Source organism: Euleptes europaea, chromosome 19, assembly GCF_029931775.1.
Source record: "Euleptes europaea isolate rEulEur1 chromosome 19, rEulEur1.hap1, whole genome shotgun sequence".
Taxonomy (NCBI): Eukaryota; Metazoa; Chordata; class Lepidosauria; order Squamata; family Sphaerodactylidae; genus Euleptes; species Euleptes europaea.
In genome coordinates this window covers 24,201,264-24,224,146 of record NC_079330.1, presented here as the reverse complement: position 1 = coordinate 24,224,146, position 22,883 = coordinate 24,201,264, and the positions used below count along the sequence as shown (strand labels likewise).

The following is a 22,883-nucleotide window of genomic DNA, read 5'->3' as shown; positions in this document are numbered from 1 at the left end:
GTGTAGCAACCCTGGATTTCCTGGGTGGTATCCCATCCAAGTACTAACCAGGGCCACTCCTGTTTAGCTTCCAAGATCTGGTAAGAGTGGGCTAGCCTGGTCCATCCAGGCTAGGGCAGCCTGCTTCCAGGCCTTCAGATAAGGAACCAGTTACATCTTCATGATGCTCTTCCCTCCACTGCTTCAACATTCCAGCTGAATTCCACAGCCCTGAAAACATCCAGACAACACAGAAGAAGAGTAGGTTTTTGTATGCCGACTTTCTGTTTTTTTTTTTTTTTTTAAAGGAGAATCAAACTGGCTTACAATCACCTTCCCTTCCTCTCCCCACAACAGACATCTTGTGATGTAGGTGAGGCTGAAAGAATTCAGAGAGAACTGTGACTAGCCCGAGATCACCCAGCAGGCTTCCTTTGTAGGAGTGAGGAAACAAACCCGGTTCTCCAGATTAGAAAGAGTTGGTTTTTATATGCTGACTTTCTCTACCACTTAAGGAAGAATCAAACCAGCTTACAAACCGGCTTACAATCACCTTCCTTCCCCTTCCCCACAACAGACACCCTGTGAGGTAGGTGGGGCTGAGAGAGTATGACTTGCCCAAGATCATCCAGTTGGCTTCACGTGTAGGAGTGGAGAAACAAATCCAGTTCACCGGTTTAGCTCCTCCACTCATGTGGAGGAGTGGGGGAATCAAACCCGGTTTTCCAGATCAGAGTCCACTGCTCCAAACCACTGCTCTTAACCACTATACCAAGCTGACTCTCACCTCAGGACCACACTCCCTCCCCAAGGGTCCCATACATTGGGCTTGCACACAAACACACCTTCTTAAGCACACGCAAACACACACGCCGAAAAGGACATCAGCAACTCCAAAGTGTTTATTAGAATATTTATACAATCTATTGCAATTAGTCCCAAGGGGCTGTCTCTTTCCCCACCCCAGGTGAAGAATGAAAACAAGCGCTTACAATGCTGTCGCCCCAGCCTCTTGGTGGAACACCAGTGTACAAAGTGGCAAAACAGAGTTGGACCACTGTTATGTGAGTGAGTGGGTGGAGGGACGCCCCAGCCCACCCTAGACTTGGCCTGTGGGTATAGAGTGGGGGACAAGAGCCTCTGAGTCCTGCTGGACAGCCAAGGAAGAGATGGCCCTTCTATAAAAAGAGGGATCTTTACGGCTTGGTCCAAGTCCCACTTAAGTATTTTCCATGAGACAGGAGCGTGGGATGGGATGGGGGGCTGAGAGAGTGATGTACCATTTTTTGGACCACAAGAGCCCTTCCCTCTGGCCGCCCCAAGATCCCCTTCCAGGTACAAAGCCCCCACACACTTCCATCCCCGGCAAGACGGGGTCCTACACCCATTTCAGTTTTTCCAACTGGCCACGCTTCACGGGAGGACGGTAGCAAGAATATAGCAACTGGAGGGGAGCAAAGGAACTATTCAGTCCTCCCCAGATTTGAGGAACAGATTTGAGGAAGTGGAATGCCATGGAGGGAGGGGTGGGGAGGAAAAAGTCATAGGTCCCTCCTTGGTGGGTTTTCTCTGGGAAACACCCCTTGATCCCAAAGAAAGTTAGGCACGTGAGGTGACGGGACGATTTTGGCCCCTGGCTGCCCAGCAGCCCGCTTGCTAGGAATGGGTCCCATTGTTCTTAGGCTTTGGGGACAGAAAGAACGATTCAATGAGGTCTCCCGTTCCCTCCTCTCTGCTCTCCCGCACGTTGGCCACAGGCTCTGCTACAGTCCCTAAAAGGAAATCCGTCACAGACGCCAAGCGGAGAAGGGCTACGCCAGGAGGCGAACCGTCCCATTGTCCGAGCCCAGCAACAGATGGCACTTGGTGGGAAGAACGGCCAGGCTGGTCAAGGTGCCCCGGAAGTTCTCAGAGCTGAGCTTGGTGACGCTGGGGGGCAAGGACTCCTGGAGTGAGTAGACGCCGATCTTGTTCGCCACAGTGCCGGCCACCACCTCGTTGCCATAGAGGTCGAAGGCATGGATCGGCTCGGAGGTGGACTTGTAAGTCTGCAGCGGCTTCTGCTCCAGCTCCTTCCAGACGGTCAGCGAGTGGTCAGAGGAGGAACTGATGAGCGTGTTACCCTCTGTGGCCTGCGGGGCGGGGTGGGGGAGAGATTCGAAACAGATAAAAGGGAAGTATTTCTTCACACAACCCATAGTTAAATTGTGGAACTCCCTGCCCCAGGATGTGGTGATGGCTGCCAACTTGGAAAGCTTTGAGAGTGGATTGGACATGTTCATGGAGGAGAGGATTATCAAGGGCTACTAGTCAAAATGGTTACTAGTCATGATGCATACCTATTCTCTCCAGGATCAGAGGAGCATGCCGAATATATTAGGTGCTATGGAACACAGGCAGGACAATGCTGCTGCAGTAGTCTTGCTTGTGGGCTTCCTAGAGGCACCTGGTTGGCCACTGTGTGAACAGACTGCTGGACTTGATGGGCCTTGGTCTGATCCAGCAGGGCCTTTCTTATGTTCTTATGGGGGTGGGGAGAGAAGGGGAAGTTTCCATGAGCTAACACAAATCTTGCTGAGCTTGTGGGCACTTCTGGAATTATGAGAACGTCACAACTGGGGGTCAAGTCAAAGCAGTCTCTGCTGATGGAGTGGTTTCCAAATTGGCGTTCGGCTTTGATGCCTCTTGGCCTCTTCCGAAACACCTTCTGCTCCAATGACGTGGAGGAAAGCTAGGGCTGGGACTTTGCTGGGGGTGGGGGGAGCAAATGACTGCCAGCAAATGTTCATGGAGGTAACAGTTGCCATGTTTGGGTTCACTGAGCTATGGTGACTTCTTCCACCCCCGATGCTATCTACACGAGCCCTGGGGAAACCGAATGGGACGCCACAATAAAAGGAAGATGCAATCTACCCCAAATCCCAGTTGTGCGGGAGCGAGCTGTGGTTACTCAGTGGTGAGAAAAAGGAATTCTGCACCCGCCCCAGGTCACTCTTCTTCATTATTCACACATGAAGCTGGACACACATAAAGCTGCCTTATACTGAATCAGACCCTGGGTCCATCAAAGTCAGTATTGTCTACTCAGACCGGCAGTGGCTCTCCAGGGTCTCAGGCAGACGTCTTTCACATCACCTATTTGCCTAGTCCTTTTAACTGAAGATGCTGGGGATTGAACCTAAGACCTTCTGTGTGCCAAGCAGATGCTCTACCACTGAGCCACAGCCCCTCCCAAATGACTGAGAACACATCAAGCTGCCTTAAACTTAATCAGACCCTCAGTCCATCCAAGTCAGTATTGTCTACTCAGACCGGCAGCTTCTCTCCAGGGTCTCAGGCAGGGGTCTTTCACATCACCTATTTGCCTGGTCCCTTTAACTGGAGATGCCGGGGACTGAAACTTCTGCATGCCAAGCAGATGCTCTACCACTGAGCCACAGCCCCTCCACTAACATGAACACTCACTTCCCAACAGAAAATCCAGGCCCTAAATAAGCCCCGGCAAACACAAAGGCCAAGCACGCAGGGTTAACTCAGGTAGGCCTTCTGCACTGGCCTTGGCCGGCCCCCTGATGGGGATGGGGGCAAAGTCCAAGTTAGCCATGGGATTTCAGCTGCTCCTGCCACACAGGAGGGGCACATGCCTAACCCAGCAGTTGGAAAGGATCAAGAAGCCTGGCTTTAACCCCACTCTACAGCAGTTTTCAGTTCACACTGGTCAACCACCGAGTTGTGTGGGTAGGAAGAGAGTGCCCCCCTCTCCCGCTGCCGTGGAAGCTGCCTGCCAGCTGGGAAACAGGGCCTTGTTCTGAGCCTCCCGTGGAGGGAGGAAACATAAGCAGCTTGTTTGACTGCTGCTGGGTGAAGGACGCGGGACCTCGTGGCTCCCGGGGGTAGACAAACAGGAGGGTTATTCATTAGAAGGGGGCTCTGAGCAGGGCAGCCAGCCAGTATGGGGGGGGGGAGCCCAGGCTGGCTCCTCCCACACAGGCCTTTCCCCCTCTCCTCCCTTCTCCTCCCTGTACTGTGACCTGTGTCCTTGCCACCGCCTCCTCCCTCTAGAAGAAGAAACAGTTGTTTTTTTATATGCTGACGTTCTCTACCACTTAAGGGAGAATAAAACTGGCTTACAATCCCCTTCCCTTCCCCTCCCCACAACAGACACCCTTGTGAGGTAGGTGGGGATGAGAGAGCTGTGACTAGCCCAAGGTCACCAGGCTGGCTTCATGTGTAGGAGTGGGGAAACAAATCCAGTGCACCAGATTAGCCTCTGCCGCTCATGTGGAGGAGTGGGGGAATCAAACCCGGTTCTCCAGATCTGAGGGAGTTTGGAGAGAACTGTGACCAGCTCAAGGTTACCCAGTAGGCTTCCCGGTTCTCTAGCTCAGAGTCCACCGCTCCAAACCACCGCTATTAACCACTACACCACACTGGAAGAGGAGGAGATTTTTATATGCCAACTTTCTCTATCGCTTCGGGAAGAATCAAACTGTATAACAATCACCTTCCCTTCCCCTCCCCACAACAGACACCCTGTGAGATAGGTGAGGCTGAGAGAACTGTGACTAGCCCAAAGTCACCCAGCAGGCTTCTTGTGTAGGAGTGGGGAAACGAATCCAGTTCACCAGATTAGCCTCCGCCGCTCGTGTGGAGGAGTGGGGGAATCAAACCCGGTTCTCCAGAGCATAGCCCACCGCTCCAAACCACTGCTCTTAACCACTACACTACGCTGGCTCTCTAGCTTCCCATGGGCTCACACGGAATAGCAGCACAGGCTATGACACATTATCCATGCTCTTTGTGATGCATGGCAGTTGGGCAGGCCAGGCTTCTGAGACTTGCACAGGGCACTACTCTCATTTATCCAGCGTCTCCCTGAAACTACAAGGGCTTAGAAATTTCCGCATAGAAGAAGCTGGAGTTTGCAGTGGCTTCTAGGAGCAGCTACAGGCACCCGGCATATGCCCCCAAAGGGCGGACTCTATGGTACTGCAGTTCCCCAGGCCCAAGAGCGGGCTCTCGTCTTGGCCTTGGAGGCAGCGCAGCCTCAATCTCCTACAGCTGGAAATGCTTCCTTGTCACAACAGCAGAGCCTTAGCCCGGATTTCCAGCTGTGCAGGAAATTCAACATGCCAGGTGTTTGTTGGAAGAGAAGGCAGAATCATAAAATCATAGAGTTGGAAGGGACCACCAGGGTCATCTAGTCCAACCCCCTGCAGGAAATTCATAACAACCTCCCCCCCACACCTCCAGTAACCCCTACTCCATGCCCAGAAGATGGCCAAGATGCCCTCCCTCTCATCATCTGCCTAAGGTCATAGAATCAGCATTGCTGACAGATGGCCATCTAGCCTCTGCTTAAAAACCTCCAGGGAAGGAGCACTTACCACCTCCCGAGGAAGCCTGTTCCACTGAGAAGCCGCTCTAACTGTTAGAAAATTCTTCCTAATGTCTAGACGGAAACTCTTTTGATTTAATATCCACCTGTTAATTCTGGTCTGACCTTCTGGGGCAACCGAAAACAACTCGGCACCCTCCTCTATATGACAGCCCTTCAAGTACTTGAAGGTAGGAAGAGAGTACATCTTGGAGCTGCGGGAAAATGGTTTCTCTGCAGAGCTCTGCCCTAGAAGCAGCTTACAGTGCCAGGGGACACACAGGAAACTACCAGACTGCTGCCCAAGAACCAGGCCTTCTCCCAGACCCTCATCGAGCTCCCACATGTGTGGGGTTTTGCCATTAGTGGCCCCAATTCATTTTGAGGAAAGGTGAAGCCCCATGAAAGGGTACAGGGGGGGATGACCCACCAGCTCCTGCCACCAGCTCCTACCTTAATCTGCAAAATGTCTCCTTCATGCGCCGGCCAGCCCCGCAGGATGAGGCCCGTCCTGGTGTCCAACAGGACCATAAAGCCGGAAGAGAAGCCGGCCACTATGCTCCGCCCACTGGGACTGACAGCCAGGCAACGGATGAGGCCAGCGTTTGCCCCCGTGGCCAGCCGGAATTCATGCTGCAAATGAGGAAGAAGGTGGGAGAGAGTTCACGGTCAAGGCAAAGGGAGATAAACCCTGGGACAGATCGTACTTAGACCAACAGGGAGCAACTGGCTGGTACCTGCAATCCTGGTTTCCGGTGGTCGATGAACCGCAAGACCGAATCCGCACTGGCCATGGCCACGCTGCTGTAGGGGGGCGGCATGGTGCTCACGGCCGTGATGGGCACTTTGCTGTCTGGCGCCTCAAAGCCGTGGATGAGCTTTCCTGCAAAAAGCCCCAAGCCCCACACACCCCAGTGCGCATGAGTGGTTTGCAATCAGATACACATATGAGTAACTCTGAAGAAGAAGAAGAGCTGGTTTTTATATGCTGACTTTCTCTACAACTTCAGGAAGAATCAAACCCGCTTACATTCACCTCCCCTTCCCCTCCCGACAACAGATACCCTGTGGGGTAGGTGAGGCTGAGAGAGAGTGACTAGCCCAAGGTCACCCAGCTGGCTTCATGTGTTGGGAGTGGAGAAACAAATCCAGTTCACCAGGAGAGAAAGCAGGCATAAGCTTTTGAGAGTCGAAACTCCCTTTGTCAGACAGGTATCTGACAAAGGGCGCTTTGACTCTCGAAAGCCTACTCCGTGGAATTCTTGTTGGTCTTTTCACTGCTACTGGACTTGAATCTTGCTCTCGCTCTTCTAGAGCAAACCAACACAGCTACCCACCTGAAACTCTGTTGCTAAGGAGGAGGAGGAGGAGAAGAGTTGGTTTTTATAGTTGGTTTTATAGGCCGACTTTCTCTACCACTTAAGGAAGAAACAAACGGCTTACCTTCCCTTCCCCACAACAGACACCCTGTGAGGTAGGTGAGGCTGAGAGAGCTGTGACTAGCCCAAGGTCATCCAGCTGGCTTCATGTGGAGGAGTGGGGAAACAAATCCAGTTCACCAGATTAGCCTCCGCCGCTCATGTGGAGGAATGGGGAATCAAATCCGGTTTTCAAGATCAGAGTCCACAGCTGCAAACCACCGTTCTTAACCACTACACCACACTGGTTCTTAACCACTACATCCCAGCAAGAAGTTCATCCAGTCACAGGAGCCTCCCCTTGGCAGGGAGGGAGACAGCTCCCTCCTTTTAACTCAGTTGAGCGCCCTCCATTGCCCGTCTACAGACTTACCAGTGAAGGGGTCCCAGACATGGATGGCGCTGTCGCAACTTTCTCTACCACTTTCTCTACCACTTAAGGAAGAAACAAACGGCTTACCTTCCCTTCCCCACAACAGACACCCTGTGAGGTAGGTGAGGCTGAGAGAGCTGTGACTAGCCCAAGGTCATCCAGCTGGCTTCATGTGGAGGAGTGGGGAAACAAATCCAGTTCACCAGATTAGCCTCCGCCGCTCATGTGGAGGAATGGGGAATCAAATCCGGTTTTCAAGATCAGAGTCCACAGCTGCAAACCACCGTTCTTAACCACTACACCACACTGGTTCTTAACCACTACATCCCAGCAAGAAGTTCATCCAGTCACAGGAGCCTCCCCTTGGCAGGGAGGGAGACAGCTCCCTCCTTTTAGCTCAGTTGAGCGCCCTCCATTGCCCGTCTACAGACTTACCCGTGAAGGGGTCCCAGACATGGATGGCGCTGTCGCAACTGACCACATACTGCGGCGCTTCCAGCATGCCCACATAGAAGACCGACTTCCTGTGCTGGGCATAGGTCAGCCGAGGACTGGTCTCGTGGGTGCCGTCGCCCCGGTTGTAGAGAGGCCACAGGCAGACCGTCTTGTCTTTGCTGCCGCTCAGGAAGAAGTCCTCCCCGCCCAGCGGGGCCATGCATTTGATGGCCCCCAGGTGGCCCACGAAACTCTGCAGCTTGATCTGGTGGAAGTGGAAGCGGGCGTCGTACTGGCTCACGCCGATCTCGTACTGCCAGTAAGCCAGCCAGTTGCCGCACAGCAGGTGGGCACTGCGCGGCAGCTCCTGCTTCAGGGCGCTCTCCTCCTTGCCGCCCGTGGCGAGAGAGAAGCCGCCAGGACTGTCGGAGTCCTCCCATTGGGCTTCCGTGGGGATCTGGATGCGGTTGCCCACCAGCACGCTCCCAAAGGTGCCTGAGTGAGGGTCCTCACTAGAGCTGGAGAAGGGGTCTGTGCCCAGAGGGTTGCGCTCCGAGGAAGCCACGCCCGGTCCAGGATCCCCGCTGGATGGGATGCTCGCCAAGTACACGCTGGCCAGATGGCCAACCAACTCATGATTTGGGACCACGGCGTGAATAACATCTCCTGTCCGGCAAAAGAGAACAACACAGTTGCATTTATTTATTTTATCAAACTTCTACCCACCCTCCACCAGCCAAGACCGGGCTCGGAGCACCTCTGATGACCCAAACTACCCAGGCCTGAGGATTCTCACCAGGCCAAGCGCAGCTAGGCCAAGAGAGAGAAGACAGCCGAGGAGGCATCAGCTGGTTTCTCTGAGCCTTCTCAGCAAGCTCCCAGAAGCAGCCAGAGAAAGCCAGCCCCATCCCCCTTGCCAGTGGTTTGGTCCTATCCAGGGCAACACCAACAACAAAGGGGGAAAACCCCCTAAAAACAACAGAATTAAGTACCCAAAGGTCAAGAAAAAATCAACATCCAAGGCCAAAGATTATTCAATGTAAAGGTTATATCAATGCAAAATATGTATATGTTTATTACAGGCTAAAATCAATAACCTATATAAGGCCCTGCAGTAGCCCACTAAACCAACATATTCATGTAAACCATACAACACAAATGGACTTAAAATCACAGAAAAAACGCGTTTCGGCCAAAGGGCCTTCTTCAGTGGTCAAAACAATCGCAGCTCCTGACTAAAAATGTACATGACTTTCTAAAAAAATCTTTATGACTGTGGGTATGTTGTCTTCTGCAAGACTTCCTCATCTATTTCATACTTCCATACAAACGGGCAACTAATCCCTCTGCTTTTCCCTCTTAAATGAGATGTTATATTGCAGCCATAAATAAAGTTGTCATAATACCATAGTCATAAAGATGTCTCAAGGTCTGGAGCAGTTATAAACTATTAAGGTTACCTATCCAGGGCAACCCAGACCACCCAAGCTTGGCGATTCTCACCAGGTCAAGCACAGGTAGGCCAAGAGAGCGAAGGCAGCCAAGAAGGCATCAGCTTGTTTCTCAGCGCCTTCTAAGCAAGCTCCCAGAGAAAGCCCCCACCACTAACGCCTGCTAGTGGCTTAGTCCTACCCAGGGCCACATTGGACACTTTCTACACCCAAGTTCAAAGAAGGGTTGGTTTTTATATGCTGACTTTACCACTTCAGGGAGAATCAAACCGGCTTACAATCACCTTCCCTTCCCCTCCCAACAACAAACGCTCTGTGAGGTAGGTGAGGCTGAGAGAGCTGTGACTAGCCCAAGGTCACCCAGCTGGCTTCATGTGTAGGAGCGGGGAAACAAATCCAGTTCACCAGATTGGCCTCCGCCGCTCATGTGGAGGAGTGGGGAATCAAACCTGGTTCTCCAGATCTGAGAGAGTTTGGAGAGAACTGTGACCAGCTCAAGGTTACCCAGTAGGCTTCCCGGTTCTCTAGCTCAGAGTCCACTGCTCCAAACCTCCGCTATTAACCACTACACCACGCTGTTTCTAAAAAAGCATACAATAGCCTGGAGGGGGTGCGTGCGTCGGGGTGGGGGATGGGACTATAAGTGAATAAAGAAGAGGCAGTTGCATCTTACCTAGCAGGCAAGAAAAGGGCACGAAGGTGGAGTATGCCATCTCCGGGTTGAAGACTTTCTGCAGCTCCTCCAGAGCGGACGGGTCGTGAGGCAGCGGCCCCCCCGGGCTCACAGCCGACTCCACGGGCAGTCCCTGGGAAGGAAGCAAGCCGGTCAGCCTACCAACGTTTGCTACTCTGGAGCAGGAGGGACGGGCTGAAGGCTGCAGGAACCCACCCCAGAAGAGCAAGCTCCACCCACCTTCAGCAGCCATCATGCTAAAGGGCACTCAGAGGATGCAACCTGGCCTGTGTTTTGGCCCAGCTGAAGCTGCCGAAACTCTTCTTTTGCACACCTCTAACAAGCACGAGTCCCCGCGAAAAAGTTGCAACCCACAGAGATCTTACGTTAGAGTTTGGGGCGGGACCTTCTGAGGACCTTCTCCTGTTTGATTTTAGGAAGGCTTTCGATATTTTTGACCGATGGTACATTGGTAGGGTTGCAAACCTCCAGGTACTAGCTGGAGATCTCCTGCTGTTACAACTGATCTCCAGCCGACAGAGATCAATTCCCCTGGAGAAAATGGCCGCTTCGGCAATTGGACTCTATGCCATTGAAGTCCCTCCCCTCCCCAAACCCCACCCTCCTCAGGCTCCGTCCCAAAAACCTCCCGTCGGTGGCGAAGCGGGACCTGGCAGCTCTATACATTGGAAGCAGGCTTGGAACATAGGGTATCAGCCATGTGACAGATGCCTTTGCCCCATGGAAACTGGGTCCCCAGCACCCCCGCTAGAGCTTCCCATGACACATGTACAAAGATTTCATTCATTTATTTTGTTTTATTAAAACATTTTTATGCCACCTTTCCACACAATCGAGGTCGACACAGCGTCAAACATAAAAACAGTCAAACATCAAAATACAATTAACGATATAAAGTTCCATTGAAAACATATAAACAAACAACCCTAGAAGGAGGGCCAATCACCATTATTGAGGGTATGCCAGATGAAACAAAAATGTCTTCACCTGCTGGCAAAAGACACCATTAGATGGAGACAGAAGAAACCTCACATGAACACATGAAGCTGCCTTATACTGAATCAGACCCTGGGTCCATCAAAGTCAGTATTGTCTACTCAGACCGGCAGCGGCACTCCAGGGTCTCAGGCAGGGGTCTTTCACATCACCTACTTGCCTGGTCCCTTTAACTGGAGATGCCGGGGATTGATCCTGGGACCTTCTGCATGCCAAGCAGATGTTCTATCAGTGTGCCACAGCCCCTCCCTGCGGAGGGAGTTTCAAAGTTTAGGTGCCATGACAGAGAATGCCCTTTCTTGGGCCGCCACTCATGCTGGGCCCAGCCGAAGCAGGGCCTCCAAAGACAATGAAGAAGAAGAGTTGTTTTTTATATGCCAACTTTCTCTACCACTTAAGGAAGAATCAAGCCGGCTTACAATAACCTTCCCTTCCCCTCCCCACAACAGACACCCTGTGAGGTAGGTGGGGCTGAGAGAGCTCTAAGAGAACTGCAACTGGCTCAAGCTCACCCCAGCAGGCTTCATGTGGATGAGTGGGGAATTAAACCCAGTTCTCCAGATTAGAGTCCACTGCTCCAAACCTCCGCTCTTAACCACTACACCATGCTGGCTCTCCATGGGAACCCATGAGATTGGGTGGTGTGTCTCGTTCCCACAGAAGGAATCTTTTTGTTGTGTCTTGCAGCCGTGACTGGCTTAGACGGCCAATAAGCGGCAGCCCCACCCCATGTCCTGGAAAGAGCAGAGCCCCTCCCGTACAGACCAACTCACCTGCTCTGCCAGTGACAGTGAAAACGCTTCAAAGAACATCCGGAGGGTGCTGCTCAGGTGTTGCTGCACCATTTCCGACCCGATCCGCAAAGCCACTAGCGCCACAAGGCTGATAGCCTTGATACACAAGATCATCCGAGCCTGGACCCCACTAGGAAAACTGAAAGCAAGGAAATGACGTCAGCCAACAGTCTTTCCAGCAGGCATCCCGAGTGGACATGTTCATGGAGGAAAAGGGGTATTCATAGCTACTAGTTAAAATGGATACTAGTCATGATGCATGCCTATTCTCTCCAGGATCAGAGGAGCATGCCGACTATATTAGGTTCTGTGGAACACTGGCAGGATGGTGCTGCTGCAGTCATCTCGCTTGTGGGCTTCCTAGAGGCACCTGGTTGGCCACTGTGTGAACAGACTGCTGGACTTGACGGGCCTTGGTCTGATCCAGCAGGGCTTTTCTTATGTTCTTATGTTCCCCTGCCTCTAACCTTTGCCCTGTTATCCACTCCAAGATGCGAGGGAGAACATTTACAAAAGGGATTTTCAAATGGAATGTTCTTCAGTGCTTTTCTCTTTCTCAAGGTAAATGCTTAATTTCCAAAGACTTATTTTTCATAAAAATAACAACAATTGGCTGTGGCCCAAGAAAGTGGAAAGCAGAAGATTATCCAGGTGCCGTTGAATGGGCAAATAAACTAACAGAATATGCAAGTATGGCTAAACTAACATCTTTAGTGCACAACACATCAACCTCTGAGTTTTATGATAAGCGGAAAATATTCTTTGAGTATACAGTTATTAATAAAAAAATAATAGAATGTAAGATTTAAGTAAAAAAGCCATTGTAAAATATGAAAGCCCTGACCTGGATGGCCCAGGCTAGCCTGATCTCGTCAGATCTCGGAAGAAAAGCAGGGTCAGCCCTGGTTAGTATTTGGATGAGAGACCACCAAGGAATACCAGGGTTGCTGTGCAGAGGAAGGCACTGGCAAACCACCTCTGTTAGTCTCTTGCCATGAAAACCCCAAAAGGGGTCACCATAAGTCGGCTGCGACTTGAAGGCACTTCACACATACACAAAATATGAAAACATAATAATCTAAAGTGTAATCAAATTGTAATCAAATTGAAACTATTTCCAATTGTGGGTTTTTTTTGGGGAGGGAACCCACTACCCAGCTTGCACTGCACCCATACCAGAATCATAAAAGCTTAGGCTGGGCTCATGAAGAGCTTGGGATCTAACCAGAGCTGGCCACAGCTGGTACTTCAGTGAGAGACCAACGATGAAGACTCGACAGTGGAAGGCAATGGCAAATCACCTGTGCTCATCTCTTGCCTTGCAAACCCTATGGGGCCGCCATAAGTCGGCTGCAATTTGACAGCACTTTCCACCACCACCACCCAAGACTCACCTGATGGTTGGCGAAGTGAGGAAGCCAAGAACAGGCAGCAGGATTTCCTGGCTGATCTTGGGAAGGATGTCCATCAGCGTAGTGTCTGAGAGGTAGACGACAATCTTCTGGGTCAGCGTCACGGCAGCCAAAAGGCCAGCTTCCTTGCGGCTGTTTAGCCGGCCAGCGCCTGCCCCGATGCTCGGGGTCACCTGGAACAAAGAGAGACGCCTCAAGTTTGTCCCCTCACCTGCTACAAAATGACATCAGCCAGAAATAAAAAGCCTAGCCGAACACGGACCATGATGCACAAGAGTCCTGGTCAAAAAAAGTGAGAGCGCAACCAATGTTGAAGCGGACATGGGGAGTAAGTGGGACTTTCCTGCCATGCCTCACAGCTGACCAGCCTGAAACCTCTCAGATCTCTGGGATGCAACAAAAAGAGCATATCCCAAGAAGCCTGAAGGCTTCATGCTAGGGCTGCAAGGATTTCCTGGGAGCCAAAACTTATCAAGTCAATTGTGTGTGTGGATGCACGCTGCCAAGTCACAGCTGAATTCTGACAACCACGTAGGGTTTTCAAGGCAAGAGACATTCAGAAGTGGTTGCCATTGGGGGTTACCGCACTTGTATTCCCAGCGATGTATTAAGAGTTTGAAAATGTTATAAAAAATATCGTTCGCACTTTCTATGTATTCCCACCGATGTATTAAGAGTTTGAAAACGTTATAAAAAATACTGTTCGCACTTTGTTTGGCCCCTTTAGCTGTGAAGACGTCTTCCACCATTTATAAGCTGTAGTATCCAAAAACCCTTTTAAATCGATGTTTTTTACAACATTTTCAAACTCTTAATACATCGCTGGGAATACCAAGTGCGGTAACCCCCATTGCCTGCCTCCGCAAGGGCTGAGAGTTCTGAGAGAACTGTGACTGGCTCACGGTCACCCAGCAAGCTTCATGTGGAGGAGTGGGGAATTGAACCCGGTTCTCCAGATTAGAATCTGCCGCACTTAGCGGGGACTCAAGCCCGGTTCTCCAGATTAGAGTCCACCGCTCTTAACCACTACACTACGCTGGCTCTCCCACCAAGTCAATTAGAAGAGGTTAACGTCTCTTCTTGAGAGCCGGTGTGGTGTAGTGGTTAAGAGCGGTGGACTCTAATCTGGAGAACCGGGCTTGAGTCCCCCCTCCTCCACATGAGCAGAGGACTCTAATCTGGTGAACTGGGTTGGTTTCCCCACTACACATATTCTAATTCCCCCCTCCTCCATATGAGCGGTGGACTCTAAACTGGTGAACTGGGTTTGTTTCCTCACTCCTACACATGAAGCCAGCTGAGTGACCCTGGGCTAATCCCAATTCTCTGAACTCTCCCAGTCCCACCTACCTAAAAGGTGCCTGTTTAGGGAAGGCGATTATAAAACGGTTTGATTCTCCTTGAAAGGTAGAGAATGTCAGCATATAAAAACCAACTGCTTCTTCCTATTTAGTTTAGCATCCCGAGGCTCTCTCCTCTGCTGCCCTGCCCGTCGCACTAGTTGTGGCTCTTGCTGGACACAGTCTACAGACTGCCACTTTCCTCCGTCACCACCCCACTGTCAACTTGGCCATGTACTTCTGTTCATTGCGCACTTTCTTGCTTCTGTTTTTAAAGAGGAGGTAAAGCAGGGAATGATGAACAGGGCCTTTTTAAAAAGAGGAACCCGGTGCCCTGATTCTCTGCATGTCACTCAAATATTGCCACCATTGACTCTCTCTACCCTTTCTCAGAACACCTCCTTCCACCACAGGGTACAGGGAACGCGCTCCCGCAGATCTGGCGTGTCAACAGTGCAGAATCATGTCAGGCAGCTCTCCATATCTTCAGTCAGAGGCTCACAGCTCTGCAGCTGAATACGAGCCAGTGTCACCTTCAGCAGAAACTCTGACAGGAGGAAATGAAAGTCCTCATCCGGCCACATCTCTCTCAGGCCCACAACAGTGGAGACATCGGCTCCCACAGAAAGGGCGATGGTTGCTACTCAATGGTAATTTTGCACATTAAATATCCAACACATTGTAATGCAGAGGATGTGGTCCTCTGGGCAGAGACTATCTACTAGAGATTCTTTTCCCAAGAATTTCCAAGCACTGGCTGGGAGCTGCACCCTGGAGAAAAGTCGGGGCCGTGCTTTGCGCTTTAAAACAAGAACAAAACCCTCAAGCGTCAATTCCGGGCAGCCAACCCCTCTGATTTTCATCTGCATCTACTGCTTTCTTTGCTCCTGCTCAGGTCTCTCCCCTTGGGTTTTTTGAGCACTTCCCTGACAACCCCCACATGCATCCAAAGCAGGTCCTGGTATTCATACATATTTAAGCAGATTTTTATTTTTATTTTTAGCTTTTTAACAAACTATTTGATCCTCATCTGTGTGCACAGAACGTAAGAATGTAAGAAAAGCCATGCTGAATCAGACCAGGGTCCATCAAGTCCAGCAGTCTGTTCACACAGTGGCCAACCAGGCGCCTCTAAGAAGCCCACAAAGAAGACGACTGCAGCAGCACCATCCTGCCTGCGTTCCACAGCACCTAATATAATAGACATGATCCTCTGGTCCTGGAGAGAATAGGCATGCATCATGACTAGTATCCATTTTTACTGGTAGCCATGAATACCACTCTCCTCCATGAACATGTCCACTCCCCTCTTAAAGCCTTCCAAGTTGGCAGCCATCACCACATCCTGGGCCAGGAGTTCCACAATTTAACAATGCATTGTGTGAAGAAATACTTCCTTTTATCTGTTTTGAATCTCTCACCCTCCAGCTCCAGCAGATGACCCCCCATTATGGTATTATGAGAGGGAGAAAAGCTTCTTCCTGTCCACTCTCTCCATAGAATGCATAATTTTACAGACCTCTATCATATCTTCCCTTAACCACCTTCTTTCTAAGCTGAACAGCCCTAAGTGTTTTAACCACTCCTTGTTCCCACAGCAAGGAGCAGAGACTGCCCAAGAACAGATCCAGGAGCCAAGGGCTATTTGAATATCACAGGTCCAGGGATAAGGCAAAGGAGTGACCAAGAAGCCCAGACAATAAGAGGAAAGTTTTAGGGCAGGGGTGGGGAACCTTTTTTCCGCCAAGGGCCATTTGGATATTTATAACATCATTTGAGGGCCATACAAAATTATGAACTTAAAAGTTTGCCGACCAATACGTTTGTCCATGGCCCGGGTAGGAAAGGGTTAACACAGTTTCTTGGGCGGTTCTAGAAGCTCCATAGCTAATGACTCTTCTGCAAGGGGGAAAAAAGGTTCCTTTTCTTAGCAAAACAAACTCACATCTGCCTTGAATAGAGGCTATTCCTGTACGCAGGAGGGGGCGGATCGCCAGTCTTAGATCCTTCTGAGCTAAAGATCTGCCAGGACCCACAAAGGGCCAGACCAAATGATTTTGCAGGCCTTAAACATCCCCTGGGCCTGATGTTCCCCACCCCTGGTTTAGGGGGACTGATCTTTCCTAACTCTCTGTTGGTTGCAGGTACTGACCAAGTAGCTGAGATATGGCAGGTACAGGTAGGTGAGGACAGGCTCTCCATACAGGTGTGCTATATGCATCAGGCAAACCAGCACCGGCTTAGACACGACGTCCCCCAGCACCGGTCGCTTCTGGTAGATGCTGCCGGCACTCAGAGGCCTGTTCTCTTCCGGGCCAGCCACAAACTGCTGCCTGTGGGGACCTGACAGGGAGAAAGAGCTCAGCTGGGAAGTGAAAAAGCAGTGCCCCACCCCACCCCCTCCTGCCCCACAGGCTTCCCACTCCTGCCCCAGAAACCTTACCAACGTAGCAAGAGGTCAGCAGCCGGAGGAGGTTCCTGGCAATGTATCGGCAGGTTGTGGTGGGGCCCAATTTGGCTGAGAGCCACCTCACCGTCTTGCTGGCGGTGTCTTGAAGTCAAAAATAAAGAATAGTGTTGTAAAAAGCAACTCATGAACAAAAACAACACCAGGCTAAAGAAAGGAACAATATGTAGTGAAATAGACAGGAAACACACAAGGAATACTCAATATATAACAATCTATATGATGTCTAGAGCCCCGTGGCGCAGAGTGGTAAGCTGCAGTACTGCAGTTCAAGCTCTGCTCACAACCTGAGTTTGATCCCGACGGAAGTTGTTTCAGGTAGCCAGCTCAATATTGACTCAGCTTACCATCCTTCCAAGGTCGGGAAAACGAGGACCCAGCTTGCTTGGGGGTAAAGTGTAGACGACTAGGGAAGGCAATGACAAACCATCCCGTAAACAAAGTCTGCCTAGTAAACATCAGGATGTGACATCACCCCATGGGTCAGCATTGACCCGGTGCTTGCACAGGGGACCTTTACCTTTATATGATTTCTAAGCATACATGAAGATAAACATTACAGCCCAACCTCACGTGGTGGAGAACAAATCCAGAGGAGTTAAACAAGACATGAAGAACACAAGTGACCAGGTAAGTGTGGATGCTGAACAATGATCCAAATGGGATCAAAAAGTCCAAAGGAGATCAAAGAAGGCGACGGTCATTCCGGATACAAATTAAAAGTCTGTTTCTGCCAAAGGCTTCATCAGTCATTCGATCTCAGAAGAGTCTGTGTGTAGCCTTCTATTCTTTCATAGGACATTTAAGCCTCTGGCCATGTTAGATTCAGATCATCGCACTTAGCCTCCACGTGAGGTTGGGCTGTAATGTTTATCTTCATGTGTGCTTAGACATCGTATAGGCTGTGTCTTGAAGCCAAGAAAGGGAAAGGACGTGAGCCAGCCGAGGGTCCAGCTACTCCCTGGGCCTAACGGTCCCTCTGGACAGGCCTCCCGGCTCCCACCCCTGCCTCAACCGATGGAGCCTTTGTAAGGAAAAGGGCAGGTCAAACTAACCTGTCATGGAAGAGCAGCAGAGAGGGGCACAGCTCCTCAGCCAACACCAGCTCCCACCACCAGACACAGCTTCTTGAGAGCCAGTGTGGCGTAGTGAAGAGAGGCGGACTCTAATCTGGAGAACCAGGTTCGATTCCCCACTCCTCATGAGCAGTGGACTCTAATCTGGAGAACTGGGTTCGATTCCCCACTCCTCCATATGAGACCTCCAAACTCACTCAGCCTCACCTGCCTCACAAGGTGTCTGCAGCAAGGAGGGGAAGGGAAGGTGATTGTAAGCCACTTTGAAATTCCTTGCAGGAGAGAAAAACTGGGTATAAAAACCAACTTCCCACCTGAGCTCTTTCTTCTTCTTGAACACATGAAGCTTCCTTATACTGAATCAGAACCTTGGTCCATCAAAGTCAGTATTGTCTACTCAGACTGGGGCAGCTCTCCAGGGTCTCAGGCAGAGGTCTTTCACATCACCTACTTGCCCAGACCCTTTAACAGGAGATGTGGGGGACTGAACCTGGGACCTTCTGCATGCAAAGCAGATGCTCTACCACTAAGCCACAGCCCCTCCTCAAAGAAGGAGAGTTGATTTTTGTACCCTGCTTTTTCCCTACCTTTAAGGAGTCTCAAAGCAGCTTACAATAACCTTCTCTTGCTCTCTCCACAACAGATACCTTGTGAGGTAGGTGGAACTGAGAGAGTTCTGGGAGAACTGTGACTAGTCCATGGTCACCCAGGAGGCTGCATGTGGAGGAGTGGGGAAACGGACCCGGTTCACCAGATTAGAGTCCGCCGCTCATACGGAGGAGTGGGGAATCAAGCCCGGTTCTCCAGATTAGAGTCCGCCACTCTTAACCACTGCACAGATGAGAAAACATTCTCAAAGGGATGAGGGCGGCTCACCCAGCAAGATTGTCTGCTCCTTATCTCCGTCGTGGACAGGCAAGTCCTGCTCTGACCCGTCTTCCTCCTCCTCCTCTTCCTCCTCCTCAGCTAGGCTGGCTTCCATGCACGCCGGCAGCTCGACGACCAAGGGGGCCTCGTCCTGGTCTTCCTCCCGGTCCCGCTGACCCTGCTCATCCTCCTCTTCGCTGTGCTTCAGGTCCTGATTGCTGTCCAGGGACTCCAGGCTGACCTTCTCCTTCAGGGACTCCCCGTCCGCCGCCGGCCGGTCCTCCCCCAGGGAGACCTCGCTGGCGCTGCTCTTATCGCTCAGGTGCCCCAGGCTCAGGGACTCCGGCTCCTGCAGGCCCTCAGCCACGTACAGGCCGTTCTGGAAGTCTTCGCCCTCCGGCAGGTAACCCTGGTCGTGCAAGCTGACGCCGGACATGTAGTCCAGCAGCTCCAGCCCCCCCGAGCCCCGTTCAGCGTCGGCCTTGATCTCCTCCCCGAAGGAGCCAGGCACGGGGCTGCCTTCCCCGCTCTCGTCGTCCTCTGCCGTGCCCAGCAGCAGAGCCCCACCCTCCTCCTGGGCAGAGCCCTCCACCCCCACCAGGACTTGCAGGATGTGGGGCAGCAGGTGGGAGAGGAATGGCTGCAGGCCCAGGCGCGCCATCAGCTGGGCGATGAAGCAATCGGCGTAGAGGTAGAAGCGGCCGTGCAGGCCGTGGGGGCTCTCGTAGGCGGCGATCAGGAGCTTCAGCAGGTACTTGTGGGAGTTCTTGGGGCCCAGGGCCTTGGCTATGGGCTCGAAGAGGTACCAGGCGGCGTGGACAGCTGTCTTCTCTTCCGACAGCAGCGCCAGGACGAAAGGCAAAAGGATCTCCAGGCCCTCGGGGGTGTTGTCCTGAAGCACCCCCTCCAGCTGCCGCCACAGCTGGAAGACCAGCTCCCGCCCTTGCCCCTCATCCTCGGCCCTCCTTGACAGGTAGGTGAAAATGAACTTGTGCAGCGCCGGGAAGTACGGTGGGAAGGGCAGGACTGCCCCAAAAGGGCTCAGCAACTGCGAAGGGCAGGGGGGCGGGAGGCCTTGCCAGACGGGCTCGTAGGCAAACAGTGGGGCCTCCCCCGAGCCCGCCGGCTCCCCCAAAAACTGGCTGTCCGGGACACTCAGCCTCAGCAATGTTTCCAGCAGATGCTGGAGCGGGGCCGGGACCTCCTTCGGGTGATACCGGCAGAGCCGCCGGGCCACCTGGAAGCGCTCCCGCAAGGTGGCGCCAGGCTTCAAGGCCCGCAGCTTGGGTGCGAAGATTATCTCGGTCACCAGGACCCCCAGGGCCTGCATGTCTCTTTGAAACAGGGCCAAGAGCCCCAATGGCACCGTGGGTTGGGCCTGCTCCGGCTCAGGCAGCTTCCCGTGCAAGCCTTTAAGGACAAAAGCGTCCAGCCGCTCCAGCTCCTCCAAGGCCTGCAGCACATTGCAGCCCTCTGGAAGCACAATCTTCGCCTCCGCCCCTTCCGCTTGTGGGGGGGCCTTGGCCCTCCGGCCAGAATGCTTGCCCTCGGCAGGGGCCCCAGGAAGCGGGGCGGAAAGTACGCTGGGAGAGGGCGGCTCCGCCCCTCTGCCAGCGGCAGGAATGGCCTCCAGGGCCTCGGCCCCTTGCTCCACCTCCAAGAAAAGCCCCCCAGCTCCGTCGGCCAGGTGGTCCTTAAGGTCCTCCAGGACCCTGGCCTCCTCCACAGGGGGGATGAGAGGCTTCACAGCCAAGGGGGCTTCGGCTGGGAGGAGCAGAGGCCCCACCAAGCGCCTGGGGTGGGGCTGGTTGAAGAGCTGCACCACCCCGTAGCTGGTCAGGTGAGTGTGGTTGTCCACTAGGTGGAGGCAGACGTTCTTCTCCCGGACCGCGTCCTTCCCCACCAACTTGTAGCCGAACGTCAGGTCGACCCAGTGGTGGAGGTCCTGCGACACCTCCCAGCTTTCCAGCAGAGCCCGGTGGGCCGCCACGAATTCCTCGCCGGAGTGGCACCAAGCCGGCACTTCCAGGTCCGACATGTCCGGGTGGATGGACCTGAAGATGGTGGGGTCTGAGTAGAATTCGGGGATGCATTCGTCCGGGGTCCAGGCCTGCATGCGCTCCATGTTGGCCGGGTACTCGTTAGGCTCCCACTGCGACCTCACGTGGGAACAGAGCACCGCTTTGGGAGTCCGCCGGGCCGTGTAGACGTAGTAGGTGATGTCTGAAAGGACGTCCGATATGTGGTGAGGGACGTGGGGCTGCTCCCCCCCCAGGCCCCCTCCGGCCACAAAGGCCTGCTTGGTCATCTCGTAGGTGAAGTCGAGCTGCTTGTCCCCCTTGTTGAGGCGGAATTTGGACTTCCGCAGGTCCCGGAACCTGCCATTTTTGGTGGTGAAATCCACCACCCATGGGAGAACCGGGTGGTAGTTGGGGTCGCCCACCCGCCGCCCAGCCAAGCGGTTGAGGTGCATGAGATAGTCAAAGTTGCTGAGCCGGCCATTCACCCAGTCCAGCATGAGACCCCCAAGTCCCTCCAAGGGGGCTGCCGGTTTCCCCCCAGGGCTGTCTTCCACAGCCCCCGGGCCCCTGCTGGCACCGCCTCCTGCCGCATCCTTCCCCTCTTCCTCCGGCGCTCGCATGTAATCCTGCAGGCGAACCCGGAGTTGAGCACACAGCTTCTCGTCCACGGCCACTTCGTGCAAGGAGAAGGCCCCGCATGCCAGGCCGGCCCCGTGGCAAGCCTGCATGGCCTGCAGGATCTGGAAGAGGATGAAAAGGAGCTTGGCGTGGCTGTTGAAGAGCTTGGCGGGGCTGAAGGTGGCGATGTCGTGGAGGGAGTACTGCATGTAGGGGAAGAGAATGTAGAGCATCTCGGAGGACTCCAGCAGCGCTTCTGCGGGGAGGATGCTGGGGCCGGGCTGCCAGCCCCTGCTGGGCGAGCCCCACTCTTTAGCAGGAGAGGGGCAGGACACGCCCCGTCCCACCTGCACTAAGGGGCAGCCGTAGAGTTTCTGGAGGGCGGCACAAAGCACCTCCAAAACCGGGGCGACGGGCGGATTGTGGCCATGGCCGTAGGGCTGCACATACAAGCGGTGGGCCCGGCCCCACAAGTTCCGGTAGTTCTGCGAAGCCACGTTCTGCATGAACCTGTGCAGGGTCTCCGGCCGCCCCTTGGGATCGTAGTGCGCGCCATGTGCCGTGGCCAGTGGGTAGCGCAGCCGGTCTTTCCTCAGTCCGTGCACCTCCACCCTGGTCCAGCCAGGGGGCAACTTCTGCACCGAGCGCTGGAAACAGGTGCCCACCTCTGCCTCGCTGAGGCCCTCGGGGCGCGGGCACAGGCTAGGCAGCACCCCCCGCTCCTTCAGGCTCGACAGCCACTTGGCATGCACCAAAGCGACCACATGAGCGCCCTCCGGGGCTGCAGTCAGCTGGCTGCGGTCGATGCCCAGGTCTTTCTCCACACGCTCCAGGAGGCGCTCCATTATTGCGGGGGAGAGGGACGACTTCACACCATTCCCTGCAGGAAACACAGCCAGCCAGAAAGTCAATGAGGATCAAGAAGAAGAGTTGGTTTTTATATGCCAACTTTCTCTACCACTTAAGGGAGACTCAAACCGGCTTATAATCACTTTCCCTTTCCCCTCCCCACTACAGACACCCTGTAAAGTAGGTGGGGCTGAGAGAACTGTGACTATCCCAAGGTCACCCAGCTGGCTTTGTGTGTAGGAGTGGGGAAACAAATCCAGTTCACCATATTAGCCACTCATGTGGAGGAGTGAGGAATCAAACCCGGTTCTCTAGATCAGACTCCACAGCTCCAAACACCGCTCTTAACCATTACACCATGCTGAAGAAGAAGAGTAGGTTTTTATATGCCGACTTTCTCTACCACTTAAGGGAGAATCAAACCAGCTTACAATCATCTTCCCTTCCCCTCCCCACAACAGACACCCTGTGAGGTGGGTGGGGCTGAGAGAGCTGTGACTAGCCCAAGGTCACCCAGCTGGCTTCATGTGCGGGAGTTGGGAAACAAATCTAGTTCACCAGATTAGCCTCCGCCGCTCATGTGAAGGAGTGGGGAATCAAACCCGGTTCTCCAGATCAGAGTCCACCGCTCCAAACCACAGCTTTTAACCACTACATCACGCTGGCTCTCAGTCTGTGGAGATGTGCCCCTTCTCTGTGTTCAAGTCTTAGGCAAG

The 22,883-nt window shown here is 53.1% G+C and overlaps 1 protein-coding gene across 1 annotated transcript; it reads right to left on the bottom strand.

The window, feature by feature from the left end:
- Positions 1-1,713: 1,713 nt before the first annotated feature.
- On the bottom strand, positions 1,714-22,163 carry WDR81 (WD repeat domain 81). Its single transcript, XM_056865208.1, is given in 11 exon segments — positions 1,714-2,111; positions 5,810-5,989; positions 6,094-6,239; positions 7,583-8,248; positions 9,707-9,880; positions 10,207-10,233; positions 11,493-11,656; positions 12,912-13,102; positions 16,422-16,612; positions 16,713-16,820; positions 18,689-22,163. Coding segments are annotated over 11 exon segments (5,643 nt in total). The 3' UTR covers positions 1,714-1,790.
- Positions 22,164-22,883: the final 720 nt, after the last annotated feature.